At 37.1% G+C, this 16,846-nt stretch overlaps 1 protein-coding gene and 1 long non-coding RNA gene across 3 annotated transcripts in view; one reads left to right on the top strand and one right to left on the bottom strand.

Annotated features, from left to right (window-relative positions):
• Nucleotides 1–760: 760 nt before the first annotated feature.
• The window catches only part of LOC134668125 (uncharacterized), a 63,355-nt gene continuing 47,269 nt past the window's right edge, over nt 761–16,846 (bottom strand). For both annotated transcript variants that reach the window (XM_063525632.1, XM_063525631.1), the window contains exons 2-6: nt 9,898–10,037; nt 8,883–8,984; nt 3,522–3,674; nt 2,478–2,651; nt 761–2,117 (exon numbers count right to left, since the gene is read on the bottom strand). In XM_063525632.1, coding sequence (XP_063381702.1) covers nt 1,953–2,117; nt 2,478–2,651; nt 3,522–3,674; nt 8,883–8,984; nt 9,898–9,945 — 642 coding nt within the window. In that variant the 5' untranslated portion in view covers nt 9,946–10,037 and the 3' untranslated portion in view covers nt 761–1,952. The remainder of the gene's footprint in view (nt 2,118–2,477; nt 2,652–3,521; nt 3,675–8,882; nt 8,985–9,897; nt 10,038–16,846) is intronic.
• LOC134668172 (uncharacterized) lies at nt 6,655–12,544 on the top strand. The gene is made up of 2 exons (XR_010098724.1): nt 6,655–6,820; nt 12,264–12,544. It is a non-coding gene; the product is annotated as an uncharacterized LOC134668172 (long non-coding RNA).

The following is a 16,846-nucleotide window of genomic DNA, read 5'->3' as shown; positions in this document are numbered from 1 at the left end:
TATAAAACAAACATCGGCTACGCTTTTGACATCATAATCGGTAGCACAACCCGAAGAAGCCAAAACTACCACACTTAATTTCCCAAACGACTTTCAACCATATATATAAGTTATTAAGGTAGTTCGATGTCTTGTTCCTTTTTTGAACTCCCATAGTCCGTCCTAATTCGTTCGAGTCACCAACGCAAATAAGCGCCCGTCGCTTTGTGAATATGTTGTGTAAAGATGTGAAATTGTTTCCAGGCCGTGCCATGGGAACTGGGAGAGCCGGAATGCTCTCTGTAATAATAAGCATTGATATTTGACAACCACAAGATATCCTAGAGTGGTGGGCGTTTATGTCGCAGAGTGATAAGTCTACCATGATAAGTCTACAATGATTTTGATAGCTCACGCTGTGCAAGTGCTCTTTTACTTGCACCGCGTGTGCTATCAAAATCGTCGCAGACTTATCTTGTTGTAACTCTGTACTGTATTTGAGAATATATTGGTAAAGCTTGATCGACTCCAGTGTCGTGCCTAAGCACTGTGTAGTCATTCTATTTACAATTCTATATACTCGTAATATACAGATTTATTAGCTTCAAATAAATATTCCTTGGCATTGTAAGATTTGCCGTTGAAAAGTAATCCTTATATTTTTTTAAATCATAATAATCATAGACTTTCTATTTTTTACATCGTGTTTTATCTGATACTAATCTGCACCTCTATGGTTGAAGTGCAGGCAAGGTATGGATCTACGGATTGAAACAAAGCGTTTAAATGTAATAATAATTTAATTTCTCAAACATGTTTGAGCTATACAAATAATGATTAAGTCATAAATAGCTCTAGCTATAGCTATAGCCAGCTCTGTTCTTTATAATAATAATATTTAACAGGTGTATTAAAGCTAATCAATATTTCATTGGATTTCTGTAACAGTAATAATAAATAGTAACAAAGTTAAGTAATACTAATGAAAGTAGGAATATAGCGTACGTCTCTAAATGACCATACAACAACAGTCATGAGAACTAGTCACTACACGAAATCACGATACAGCATCAGATACATTCATGAATTCATCAATACATCAACAACCAAGTCTGATGGAATGAAGTCTAAACTAAAATCTAAACTATAAAATTACAAGTCGAAATTAAAATGAAGTTAAGCATGTAAAAATAAATTAAGACCTTGACTAGGATAACGGGAATTTAGGGTGTTATGAATGCCGGTCCAATAATAAATAAGTCATAATTTACAAGTATTTACAAAAATAAAGGAACTTATTTGTTCTAGACCAAAATGGCAATGTAATGGCAATGACATTTTCTACTATACATAATGTTAATTTACTAAGCGAAGACGACAACAATTTCATAAACGTTTAAAAAACTCCGCCGGTAACATGTTTAATCGGTAATTAATAAATTTATAATACTGTACTATTTACTGATATTTTGATCTTATTTTATTACATGCAGAGTTTTTTAAAGCAATTATTTATGTAACCAGCTATTACAAAATAGTAAAAAATACCTTATTTATAGAAATTCGATATATAAACCAGTGTCACACTCGAAACATTAAGTGCTACGTGAGAAGATCTAGAAATTACATAAGTAGTATATACCATATGTTTTCAACAAAAGAGAGAGGGACGGATGTGTTCTACTGTTGGGCTTTACATAAATAGTGTTGCTACAAAATAATATTGTACTTTTAAAAGGTTAAGGTGATTTTATACTCCTGCAGATTAAGATCATATTTTGTAATTAATACCTATGTATAATTTAGTGTACATGGATTTGTAATACACCTATAAATTGATCTAATGGATTTTATTTCTCCGAGAAATGGCGTTACCGCTAGGCTACATGTTACAATATCTGAACATTTTGAACCTAAAACACCCCGTTTAGAGAGTTGCAACATTTTGGTTGAGTCCGAAGCACGCTGAAGGTCTAAGGACTACGCGCCCAATGGTCCATGACTTGCCGAAGGTAGTCGAGGTACAGCATCGTATCTCTGTATATATGGAACATGGTATCGGTTCTGTTCTCTCCGATGATTGGAATTTCGTTGTCTGGTAGGGGAAGAATTTCCATGTGTTTTGACACCATCACTTCCTGCAAAAATGGAAAAAATTCACATGAGTCAGATTATAATGTAATTTTACGTTATAAGATTTTCGTAAACGATTTCTTTATCAAATGAATTTTACTAGCACTGTATTAGATCCGACGGATGCGAATAAATTTATTATATAAGTAAGTGATTTTTCAGGTCAATTACCTACTTAATTAGAATCAAATAAAATCTAAATTAAAACATTGCACATCACATACTCAAATGAGACTTCTTTTATCCCACGTTACTCCATTTTAATAAAGGTTAAATGACTAATTATGACTACAAAATCATGACTTGTCACTTTGTGGTCACCAGACATTTTAAGAAATGACAGTATTGTGATTTGTGATACTTACATTAAATTCGCAAAGAACTTGTCTCACGGCGTTGAAGTAGTGGTCGAAGAAAGGCTTGAGATTCTTCTCTTCCCTAACATCTTGTTTGAGCCCGTTCTCTTTGATCGCGTACAATCCCGCCGCAACCATCTTAAGCGCCTTATACATAGCTGGCAAATGGTCATCAATATTCGCCTGTGAACAAAAGAAGTGACAAATTATTATAACGATTTTGAAACCCAATTATACAAAAAAGTCAAATATCGATCTAAGGAAAAGGAAACGAGTATTTTAACATAAACGTTATTCTCAGGTGTGGAAAGAAGTGTAGTACCTTTGGCAAAATTTTTATTGTAGCATTGTAGGTACTTATCTACTTATACTTAACAACAAATCACACCAATTTTATGTCTTTAACCTTTCCCAATGAGTATTATCACCGAACATTTTGTCAATTATTACAGATTGAAACGTCCACATTGCAAAACCATTGTGTTCTCACGTAATCGATAGTCGGTCCACGACAATGAGTGCCACCGACGGAGGTGATTCCTTGAAATCGATTGAAAAACTCATACGGATGCACGTTTTTGGCATCAGCGCATTCGCCGCCCTTCGATTATTTTGGAGGACAATTTGGCAACAACTTTCGAAAAACACAAGTTTAATGGTCTTACAAAAATTTTATGATAACTTTGATATAATTATTTAAGCAAGTGCAATTTTTAGACAGAAAACTGGATATTCTTAGTTTACGCAAATATTAGGTAGGTACATGTTGTTTACAAAACTATAGTTCGTTTTTATTAGCATTAGAAAAAAGGTAAACAATCTTGACATGTCTTTTTATTGAAAAACTTTTGAAAAATAAATTACAGCAAATATGTAACAATTATGTATCACATACGATTATTTATATTCTTTTGCTTTCATAAGTAATAGTTACTGAATTTTAAAAAGCGTTTTTCAATTAAAAGACGTCAAGACCACGTAGTCTTTTTCTAATGCTAAAAAGACGAAGTAAGGCGTCTACTGTTTATAGGTAATTATTATAAAAATACTTACAACAACTTTGCTAAGATCTTCTAGCGGCATTTCCATATCGATCTTGACCTTCGTTTCAGGAAAAGTGTATTGAGTAACAAATGGTTTACTCCGTAGCCAGGGCGTCGTGTCAAACGTTTCGCTGAACGAAGGAAAGCTTTGTATGCTGTCAGACTGCAAAAAAGAGAAACACTGGTTATTTAATTGTTCTATTATTAACCAAAAATCTCTCGAAAAGTAATCCTGTCGCTAAATTGTACAATAAACATTACGATACAAGTGCGAAAAATAGGAAATTCGAAACGAGTGGCGATAAATTAAAACACGACCAAAAGGGAGTGTTTTAAAGCGACACGAATTGCGAATTACCTATTCGCACATGTATCGTGCAACGTTTGTACAACATTTTATAGTAGGTACATGGGCCTTTGAATTTTCGACATTTGTAGTTGCGTAATGTGATAATTATCGCACTAGTGCGGTAAAGTATGCCCCATATGTACTGTAAACATAATAATTTAATAATAATATGTAAGGAGACATTTTCGTCTCCGGCTACTTTTTGTATGTAGGAAATAGGTACCTACTCGTTGCTATTTTATATAAATTAATGATGTAAAATGTGAAACGGGAGAATCCCAAACCCCTATTATCTTTAATTTTAAACATGAACTTTACCACATCATGTATTTATTACATGCATGTAAATGTAAACATTGTCAGTTGGAAACAATTTTATTGAGAAATAATCTCATATTGTGTTCTTATGTCAGACCGAACTCTCTTATCAACTCAACGCATGGAAGTTACTACAATTTATAAATATTTGCCTATATTAAACGGAATTGCTGTAAAATTATGAATCATACGAATAACAGAGCAATCAATGTGATTCCGTATTCTGCTGGGCAATAAAAATGGTCGCTGATTGACTTTCATGGAAAGACGAGATAAGCGGAAGATGACTTGGTGTCCATTTGCTGTATCCTGCTTATAATCCGGTATATAAAAGGCTGGGGTTTGCTGTCTGGGACAGTGGACCTGAGGATTTGACATGGACAGCATAGGTACCGTCTTCTCATGTAAGTAGATTTTTTGTTTAAATTCTATCAACGTGACTTTATTAATCTTATGAGTAATAGAATTGATTTACTTATTGTGTTAACATTATATACACAGTTAAGATGTCATTATAATAATCAATGAAATACTAGGAATATCTATAGGTTATCAAAGTCAATCCTAAGAGGACATACTGCATACAAACAGTTCATAGGATTTCGATAAACACGGGATGACCTATGCCATCTATATCCGTTTTGTATATTACCGACACCGAAGTAGGTACAAGAAATAAGTTATTGTTAAAGACATATTTTCATCTATTAGTTATTGCGATGCGGAAAAAATACACTAATGGGATTAATTCGCCCACATACGAGCAACTGTTCCTCGAAATGATATTTATAGATCAAGTGAACAACGGCCCAGTTATCTTGATCCATCAACGCGTCCAACCAGTAGCCCGTGGGAGGTCACTGCTATTTGGTTCTGGTTGTACAAGTAGTACTGCAATTGCAATCTGTATGTCACACAGATGATTATCCTCAGTAGTGTTCGAGGTTGACACCGCTCATATTTGATGATTGGTAGAATCATTTGCTGTGTGTTTGAAATAAAATACCTAAACCTTATAATCGTTTAAATCTGTGGATTTTTTATTGATGATTAAAACTGTGCATCTCGTGATCGGAAGCCAAGAGCCACTCCTTTGCTTAAAATTCGACGGCCAGACGAAGGCCGCCTCTGCTAGATGAGTCGAAACAAGACCGGATTGCGATCTGATAACGTCTGGTTACTGGTTAGCAACAATTGCGACAGTCGAATTCGACACTTTAATAGAGCTAAGTTATTCTGGTAGCCGATAAAGTATGACACTAACATATTTCGTTACTAGACACATAATGTTTCGCATGGTTGTTTAAAATTGTGCTAAACTAGTGGTTTATTGCGGGTACGTGACGCGCTATACGTATACAAAAACTATTTTTATGTTGTACCGTTGAGAGTTCAAAAACCTTCGCCACGTGCCTGATTCACCGGTGGCAGATGCAACGGAGGTGATAGAAATGATGTGTCCCTTTGTTAACGAGATGTCGATTATTGGAGAAATATGGTCACTCGACAATGTAGCTAATTAAACGAAAGAGCCCGGCCCGCGGCGACAATACACGACAACAATGCTTATTATATCAGTAGATCAGTGCAATTAAAATCGCAACAGAAATTTGTTCAATACGAGGATATCAGAATATTAAGCAGATTTTATCAAGAAAGGTTTATATAATTTTGTTCTCAATTTGTAATGTATTTATACAAAATATAAGTACATAATACGTAAATTATAAACTCATGAGTTGCATTCAAAGTAGCCATTATTTACAATTATAACTTACTAAGAAACCTAGTTACCGAAACGTACACGCATACAGTCATGTAGGCAATCGTACGATCGCGAATTGATTACTCCTGCATATTTGATTACTTACTACTTCTACAATTCATTCTGGGAACGTTAGTGCCTTTGTTTATGTTTGGGAGGAGAGGACATGAATCATGGTAGATTCGGAATGTGCTAACCTGGGCATACTGTGGGCACAGGTGCGCGTCCGGTGTCTCACGCCTCATGCCACCTAACTAACTACTACGTTGGTCTGGTAGGTATAATTATATTTGATTTTTAATTTTTTCTTGTCCCTATACAAACTTTACTATTGAGGAATAGTATAATCGGCTCCTTATTTTAAGTCAAAGCTGTGAAAGTCCGAAATTTTTAAACGCAAATATGATTAAAATCTGCGCCAAACGAGTTTGTGAAGAAATAATGGTTTAATTGGATATGTCATATGAGATGTCAAAATGATTCTAGTATATAAAATTGTATAGCAACCTATGCCATGAATTATTATTTACATAAGGGTAAATATATTTTGCATTTGAAATATCTTTTGAAAAAAAAAATATTGTGTATAAAATTATCTCATTATTTCTCTACAAAACTTCGAAATCGAAGTCTAAGTACATAAATATTATGCAATTGTTTTCTCACGGCAAGATGTAAACAGTGCTGTTTATTTGCGCATTAGGGCACGAGTGGGTGGGCTTCCTCCAAGAAATTTGACTACCATCCGAATGCCTAGCTCGGACCATCGGAAGCTTATCGAGGCACCCACACATCGGTCGTTATATAGTCTACATAGCACACACGCACAGACCGCAGCAGACAGCCTGTCGCCGTGTGAACAACGGTATCATACTAAGTATGTACATATTGCATATAGTATGTATGTATTCAGAGTTTATGTATCGACGACGCTATATTAAGATAAGCACAGATTCATCGCGCATGCCGCCCGATCACGATCTGCTCTCAGATTACTTTGCGACTTAAGTGTTGTTTATTCCTGTTTATTTTATGTAAAACTATCAAAGGGAAGGGATACTTTATTAAATGTTATTATTTATAGCAACAAAATAACAAATAAATCCTGACTAAGAACAATAGCAAATACCGGCCAAGAAAACTACTTGTTTTTTAAGCAAACTTTGTGTGCTGATAATTATAGTTCAGCAAAAAAACATCGCCTTCAGAATCCTTTGAATACCTAATCGCATTGCCAGTAAGATAAAAGATGTGTTATCGCGCAATTTATTATAATTTCGGTCAACGGTCATATTAGAGGTATTCCACGCCCGAAATACGCGATAACATGACACCGGTAATGTCAAAAGCTGAGTGTTAAAACACATTCACACGGTGGCCGCCGGTGGCGAGTCACACAGTACCGGTAGGGTTCGTTGAATTTATTATGGCATTCTTAGTACGACCAGGGCAGTTATTATTTAAACAAAATGGTCTGACAACACTTGACGAAGCCCGAAAGCCCGAATTATTAACAACTATCTCTCTATCTCGGCTATAAAAAGTGTTTTATAACGTGAACGATCACAAAGGTGGATTGATGTAATGAAGAGTCAAAAAACGTATCCCGTATAAAACAAAGAGCCGAGCGTCCTTGTCTATCGGCAACAATGGCGGTTCAACGCCTCCCGGGAGTCTAAATCGCAATAAATATGATACATTAGCAACGAATGACCGACATTAAGGGGAGAGACAGAAAAAAAGACACATCGACGGGCAGGTGTGTCGTGCAATACTAATGCGCAATCAGTATTCGAGTCGTTCGCGCATCGTCCTGTACTTCGTTCCGGCTACTGTGAGTCGATATGTCGTTTTACGACAAGGAGGCAGCGGACAGGACGTCGCCGTCGTTATGAGTGCTGAGCCTATTACAATGCCACCATACTTCATAAACGAACAACTCTGCAGACTACTCTACACGCATACTACACGAGCAGCAAGTGTGGCTCATCCATTGACGCTGTGTCACATGGACACGGAAGAGTGACGTTCGAAGAAGCCGAAATGTACTACAAACGCATTTAGAGTCGCTTTGATAATTACGGACTCTGGTAAGAGGCATCTATAAGTGATGCGAAGCGCGACAGCGACAACGCATTACTGCTCGTGATCGACCCACCACACTTCCGATTCGGAAATATATTCAGAGGATTGGAATTATAGAAGCGTCATATGAATTGTTATATTAACATGCCAAACATTTGTTCCATATAAATCGTGAATTATTTATGAATTCTCGAATGTAGGTTGAGGTGCTTGCGTTTCCGCAATCGTTAAGTCTAAAAGTCTTTGTAGTCTACAAGACTTATTCCACTTATTTCTAATTCACATTTAAATGCTCTATTAATTCCTATGACGTCACGGTAAGAGTGTTCAAAATTATAATTAAAAGAGAGGAAGCATTGAGAACCCGGACGTGTAGCGGCAAAATCGGCGCCCGCGCCGATGCAATCTCTCCTCCATGCCATTCGCGGTGAGAAAAAGGCGCAAACTTGTATACGTCGGGAATCAGTAATGGGGTCAAAATTCGATGAAAATCTTTTGACGCATCACGAAGTCTAAAGACCTGTCCAAGTAAATGTCCTATAGGTACGCATATGTGCATGCTGTCCGTCTAGTCATTACATTAGACACAAATAATAAAATAAAACGACGAGACAAAGCAACCGATATGGCGACACTTTCATTCATTCAGATAAAATCGGCAATAATCATGCGCAAACCTGTGCATACGCTATTGACGTCCTCAGCCGGGTTTTATTGGTATTGGCCGGTGGTAGAGTCCGTCCGTTCATTTCGTGCGACGCGTCGGGCATATCGATGCCCCGCGAATACTACACACGGTGAATGAAAGAGAAAGAGTTGCCAACTTGAATTATGAAATGTGAATAGGTACTTACGAAATTATTTTTGAATGATTGTGCATTGTCGAGTGCGGCTTTTGCTTGATTCGCGACTTCTTTGGCTTGGTCTTTTGTGAATGGTTTTGGTGATGATGGTGACTGTAACGAGAAAAAAAAGAAGGTTATTTACAACACAACCTTGGAATTTACGCAGTGACTAATCTCTTGTTATATGTTCAGACAAGTTTTACATGTGATGGTATGGTGCGGCGACTATCCAGTACAATGTTTGTATACATGAGTCATACTGAATTCAGATTTTACAACGAAAGGCGTTTTCATACGTTGGTAACAAATCGCTATTTTTTTTTTCCCGCGACTCGAGTAACTTCAAATGCCAAGAAAGGCTTGAAGTAATATGAAGTCGCGCGAGCTGCGGCAAGATGTGCTTGAAGTAGAGGAGCATAAGAATTTATTCTGATCTAATTTAAAAGATATGCATTACATCGAATACATTAATCATAAAATATGTGTATACTTTGTGTAGACTATTTGTTACCTACTTAGGGCCGTTGCACCAACCACATTTGACAGACTGATCAACGTCAGCCGGCGCGCCCCGCCACTTTACTATGAAACTTTTCATACATAAAAATTTAGCGAACTTTTAACGATACGAACAGTTTGGTGCAAACGACCCCTAGTTCTATAATTAAAATTGTTTAGTTCCGGTCGGATCCTAGACTTGAAATTACAAACTTATTATACAAATGAATCCATAGTTTTACTAGAAGTCTCTGCGGAAAGAAAAGAGTCGTGAAATGTATGGGGTCCAATACATTCTACGATTCTTCTATTTCCGCACACTCTCTATAAACCTCTACAAGGCTCACACTAGAAGAATAAAAAAATGGTCAGGTTAAGGTATCGGACTGGAATAACAACAAATTGATTTTTATGAATTAGAGTATGTGAAGGCGGTAGGCTCTTATGTGAGCCGTGGCAAAAATGCCGGCATAACGCGAGGAAGAAGAAGAGCAGGTGAAAGAAGATTAAATTAGTAGGTACTTACGCTCCCAGGGGCGTAGTCACAAGGGTTCGCCCACGCTTCGTTCTCCATGCTGTCTCTTCTAGGCCGCGGCGCTGCCGATGTCCGCGGGGTGAATCCGACCAGTAGCAGCAGACACACCGCTGCACAGACGTTGACGTATCCTGCAAGAAAAAAAAATGACGTTATCTGAGGGATTGGAGCGACTTATTGCGGCAGTTACGGAGATACGTCGAAAAAATCCTCCGGCCCCTTCATCATCACCATCATCATCTCAGCCATAAGACATCCACTGCTGAAAATAGGCCTCCCCCTTTTTTGGGGGTGAATGCCATAATCGCCACGCTTGGCAGGCGGGTTGGCGATCGCAGTCGAGTACACCGAATTTGAGGGACGCTGCTGCCCGTCCACCGGTGGTCTCGGACGTGGTTTAAGGACATACCCGGCCCCTTATCTAACAAATTTTACTATCGTCTTCGGACACACCTAGCCGTAATTATTAACTTAAGATTCTAGATTAGGCATATTAATTTAAGTACATAAATATATCGAATTGAATAACATGATGATCCCAGATGATTTCAGTATGTAAATATTAATAATATTTCATTTTATCATTTGGTACGTAGGGGTCATCCATTAATTACATCACACGAATTTCTAGGTTTTATGACCCCTCCCTCCCCTCCTTGTCACACTAGGTCACATTTGGCAAACCCCTCCCCCCGGTGTGATGTCACATTTTTTCAACGAAATCGGCAAATCGAATTTAGTATTATTAATATTTTATCAAAATATTTTTGACGAAAGAATTATTAATTTTATAACCCAAAACTGATTAAAATAGAAAATTAAACGAATAAAAACGATTATCGTTCGAAAAACTTGTTACTTACTTAATTGTACGGCGAATAAAATAATTTAAATAAGTTAAAGTGGCCTCACAAATTTTGTGAGTCCCCCTTCCCCTTGTCACAACATGTCACATTTTCTTGACCCCCTCCCTGCCCCTAAACGTGTGATGTAATTAATGGATGACCCCCTACCTGTTGTTGCATAAAGGATGCAATATTTATTTTCTGTATCAAATACGAATGGACTACAGATTGTGAATTGTTTTTCTAATAAGTGACACATAAAAATTCTCATAAAACGCGGTGTTATAATAAAAAGGAATTTCTGGATAAGCGCCAACGATCATTGATGATAATTCTAGTTTCATTTAATCGTAAATATAATCGAATCTTCTCATGAATGAGCGATAGCGTATCGTATGCGGCACGCGCGGTGCTATCGATTATGGTAATCAATGGACATCCGATGAATCGATGAACACTCGAGAGGTGGACAGCCTTTGCTAATTGTGCAGTGAACCTGAGTGAATAGTTAATGTGGCGCTACTTAACCGTTGCCGGACGGACGGACATTCTTTTGATATCGATAAATCTACACTTAAAAAATGGGTTATCAAATTGTTGTATACAATACAGCGGCACTATAAAGATTTTCCTTATTATGGTTTTTTGTATGATAAGCCTTGGTTGTTTATGTTACAGACAACTGGATAGTTGGTAACTGATAAAAGTTCTCTTGTTTAATTTTGGTACTGCTGACATCGTATACCGTACATCTGTTCAATTGAAACGTCATCATAATGTTTGTTTGCTAATTTTACGTCAGCAAATGAACGTTTCACAGATACTATTAATATTGGTATAGGACAACTCTTCTTCACACAAATTGGACTATTTATGCATTACGCATCTTACTCACGGTTGTTAATTTTTTTCAGTTTTGACTCTAGTCTGAGTCAGTGCATTAATACGTGATGACTCAAAACAATCTCACAACAATAATTGCTCCCGCCAAACTAATCTAGTTATTTAAACTCGTAATAGAAATAAACGACGTTCATGTAATCTATTTGAACGAGCAAACTTGAGTTACAAAGGTTTACGTCCTTTAGTAACTCTGAAGGACTTAACCTCTTTTTTCAATGAGGGTTTAAAGTTATGCCTTCAATATAAGCCCGAGTGTGGGTAAAGTGTGCGTGCGCTTTTTTTGTTCTTCGATCTCGTTAGCAAGCTCCGCTGTGATTTCGCCCCTTGGCCGGCGGCGGCGGTCAAATAAAGGAAATTATAGTTACAGGGCTCCGCGCCGCTTATTATTTAACTAGACCCCGTGAACTGATCTCGATTATCGCACGCCCCTCGTATTATAAAGAAGGACGGCGCTATAAAACCGTCTCACGGCACGAAGCGTTCCAAAACGCACAGCCATTTGCATAAACAAATTGTGATCATTAAAACCCCGGCTAACTAGACGATCTAACTATAGACCCTTTATTGGTATATTGCCGTCTTATTGACACTATAATAATGTTGTTACAGTTTCGGAGACCACAAAGGTGGAGCGGTAATAACGATCATGTCAAAAGAAGGTCCGACACCACAACATGCGTTAAACACACGATCATAACATTTTATTAGTGGCGCGGTCAAAAGCATCCGAGACTGCCGGCAAAAGTTCAACCAAAAAAATAACAGGTCAACTTGGAAGAGATGTGGAGCCATTCTACACATTAAATTTTACTCCTTAACTTATTTTTTTTTTCAAAGAAGCTAGTGTTACTTCATAGCCTTTCATTAAAATAAATTGAAGCAAGATTGAAGTGATTGTTTTTTACAACATTTTTATTCAGATCTTGTACAATAAAATAATGTGAATAAGATGACAATACTAATTACTTTCTTTTATTAAATAAACTTATTTGTCGATCGCTACTAAGATGAACAATAAGGAGACTCGATCGAATTCCTTAGCCCATTGAAGAACTGACCGGGCGACCATAAAAGTAGGGTCCGCGTCGGAGGTCGGCGCGACTACTCGAGAAACAAAGAGTTCGTTTATTTTTTAACAGCTCGCCCGTGGAGGCTGGCTGCACGAAAAACGACCCAAACGAGAGCACCTTGTTACCTTCTTTAAAGAAATCGCCGCTAACTAGAATTTCGGCTCGAAAACCGAGAAAAGTTTGCGTCGACAGAGCGCCGGACGTCGGCTGGCGCCTGCGAAATCATTATGTAAATCAAACATTATACTGTTCAAACCAAACTTGTCGCGTCCGTCTGTGACCAACGGCTAATCTTTTGAAGAACCAAGTCCTGTTATTTTGTACGTCATCAGTTTTTTTTTCTCCTTATCACTTATGACGCCCACTGTTAATCAGAATGTACGCTTATTAAACAATACCAGATGTAATTTTATTATGAGCAGGGAATTTTGTTGTCTCGTCCGTGCCAACGCGTTCCGAGCTCCTTGGTCCAGGTCATTAACGGTACCTACTAATATCCGTTCGTATGACATTACATAGAAAAAGCGTTATGTTTATCCATAATAGAGTTAATTTGAGTCAGATCATCATTTTGTTAGTAGCGGCTAACAACCGATGCGGTCGTAAAATTTGACTGCGCATAATAAGTGCGATTATCGGCGCGACGCCACCACGAGCGCGGTACGATCTTCATCAACTGAAAATCGCTCTAAATGCTAATAGCCTCCGACAAAATTAACGAAACAAGCGTGAATTTTTCGCGAATTTAATTTAATAAGGTAACAATTTATACTTAACGGTAGCGCAATAACTTTTATTAAAGCAAAATTAAATGCAAATGTGTATTACATTTTCGGTAATACTGCAGAATAATTTCGGTCAATCAGAGCTTGACACGCATAAGGCGGTGCGTGTCGAAGATGCGCCTATCAGGATGCAATTTGCTGCAGTTATTTCCTTACTTTCATCTCAATTTCTAGAAAACCAATCTGTATCAGTCGTCTGTACAGTTATAACGAAAATCTTATTACCGAAATTACGGGTACGTACGAATATCGTGACGGTTATTTAGGGTTGAGATTTTTCATTTTCAGAACAAGTGCGGTTGCGCCGGTATGAAAGCAAGTGATTGCTGTTTAGCCGAGATCGACATGTTGCTAAATGGGTGGGTGACAGTTAAATACTGCAATTATGAGCCGTCTCACTGAAATAACTGTTTATAATTGATGCGGCTGCTTTGCCGCGTAAATGAAGAGCGTTTTATGTGAAAATGTTGCTAATGAGAGTGGATCAACCCTAATGACGCGGACATAGTTCATGTCTGAAATCGAGCGCAGCGGCGTTCTCAAGCCAAGCAGCCTAGGTTCCAGTTTATAACGACACATTACCTACCAACCTAACTAAAATGATGCTTTGAAAAATGTTTAGATACACAATATTGTCTTACATTACTCAGGTAAGTACATATAAAGCGTTTGTTTTGTTGTCGAATTTAGAACCGTGTATTATGCAATTTTAAAACGGAAAACGATTTGTTTTAAATAATAGCTAGATAATATGATAGGTATGTACTATTTACTCATTAGATAGGTACGATATGAGTCGACGTATTCGATGATGTTTACAAAAACACTACAACATTTATATCGATTAAAAAATTACTTACTTTTTGTACTTTTTATTGAAATATTTTGGATTTATAGTTATGTAGGTATATTTGAATTTAGTTAAAATATCTACACAAAACTTTTGTTATTAAAAAAAATTAAACAACATAAACAAACAAGTTTTAATCAATAAATAAAAATATCCTAAGTTAGCAAACTTTAAAATAGGTAAGCGATCAATCAACTTTAATTATCATCCAACAGCCATTAGCGAAGCGGAATAGTTTCGATATGTCGACTTAAGTTTCCGATCGGGTGTATTATCTATCGGACATTCGAGTAGTACTACTATAGTTTGACGTCACGCGGGTGTATTCGCGCTATGTCAATTACCATAGGTAATGTGCTCACCTTGCGCTCCGATGACTCACTCGCAGTGAGATAAGAGTGGATTTCCGATTTCAAATTTAGTGAGAAAATTGTCGTAACTATTTTCAGAAATTGACGTCTTCGGAAAAGGGTCGGAAGTTTACGTACCTAATTGTCACATAGTTTTGTTTTGTTGGGTAGTGGAAATAAACTTGTAGGCAACACATATTAAAAATATGCGGTACATAATATAAATTAAATAATTATATTTATTTTTATGTTATTTTTGCGTTGTTATTTTAAATTGAAATTAAATCAAAATATACCGACTACTAAATGAAAGGAATAGTTGCGGTTTTGTGGTCAAGCATAATATGTAAATGTTTATGATATGAGAATTAAAAACAATGGTGTAATTTTAAATATAAAATAATTAGAGGCTGGTGGCTGGATCGTGGGTTGGGAAACTCATTGGAAATGAAAATAAACTTATAATTATTCAAAAAATATATTTGTATGGATAGTAAATCCCTCAGTAAAAGTAATTAGTACCTATGAGCAATGATTATAAATTTTATTAGATTAAATACCAACAGCTACCGACAAGCAGGTTAACGCGGACTTTTTGTTCGTACTAATTACTCCAATCAATAAGAAAGCCAGGGAAGATTCTAATTAATACGGCACGGGAAATTTTCCGGACATTCCCTCGAGCTAATCTACAAGGCACTCGGTATTATTTTTTCTCTCGCTACACTTAAATCATTTCTCGGCCCTATATAGAGAGGTACCTAGCGATACTTGCAATTACGAAACGGCGGCCAGCGTAACTGTACGGCTCTTTAAAGGATAGAAACATTTAGTTAGACATGTCATTCCGGTAACAGTACTGGGCTAGTTTAATAGCAGTTTAAGCCTAGTTAGTTAGTTCTGATCTTCGTGTTTAACATTGTAGAGGCGAGACCGAGCCAGGTTTTTTGCGTAATGAAATTGTAAGCTCTATTACGGCGGCCGGCGATTACACCGACATGAGAATCGGCCGGCTGAACACCGGATATTCCGTTTACATTATTATCGTTAGTTAAAGGTTTAGTTAGACGCTTCAATTATTATAGCCCTTGGTTGATAAACTATTGATGGTATTCGCTGACATAAATCGCACGCGACGTTAGTATATGAGGCATGGTTTTATCCACTAATTTTTGTTATTAAAGGGAGACCACAGTCCTGCGATAATTAGCTACTGATACCGGTATGCCTCAAGTCGATTTATGCCGCTTTGTATAAAGCACCTGTTAATTGGTTTGTCATTACGTAATTATAATCGCTGTGATATATTTATTAAACCTTTTATTTATTTTCATTCATTAACTAATGTGTATGCTACTGATTTGAACAAATGGTATTATTTTTCATTGACATTATTATTAAGGTAAAATGTTAATTTTTTATATTTTGTAATGCCTATTATTAATAAGATTAAATATCATTTAAGTTTTATATGAACTATATACATACATAATATAATAAACTAAAAATTTGCATTTTTTAAAATATGTAATTATTATTAAATTTAATAATTAAATAAAATTCTTACTGCTTCTACTCGATCTGTGGGGTCGACATTTCTTCACTGTTTCACTATCACAGTCACTGTATTGGCTATTAGTTCTAGTCCTACCACACAGTTCACATTTTTCCGGCGTACTTACGAAATTAGTACGACCTGTACATATCCTGTAGCAATCGTCCATAGGTTTGGTTATAACGGTACCAGATTGCCGCAACTGGGCACAAGCGGGCAAGGTGAAGTCCATGATCGGTGTTGATTAGTATGACATCCCCTAAACGGTGGTCGCGCGCGCCGAGTGTCGGGTAAACGACTAAATGACTCGGTGCCCGAGCGTAACATAAAGTAAGCACGTGTGCCGACGCTTGAGTGGGGTATCAGCCAGTAAGCGCAGGGACTCCCTTCGCTCGACCAATCGCGGCTCGAGGCGGGTCAGACCCTCTACCTACCCACTGCAGCGCTACCCGAGTAGATAGGGGTTGGTAGGTATTCACATTGTGGATGAGGTTATATGCTATATCCGTGTGATCCATTTATATACTTAATTGGTTGCGCCTAATATAAATGGACGTATATAAATATGCTTAATGTGCCCGA

This window comes from Cydia fagiglandana, chromosome 10, assembly GCF_963556715.1.
Source record: "Cydia fagiglandana chromosome 10, ilCydFagi1.1, whole genome shotgun sequence".
Taxonomy (NCBI): Eukaryota; Metazoa; Arthropoda; class Insecta; order Lepidoptera; family Tortricidae; genus Cydia; species Cydia fagiglandana.
This window is presented reverse-complemented; position numbering and strand designations above follow the sequence as displayed.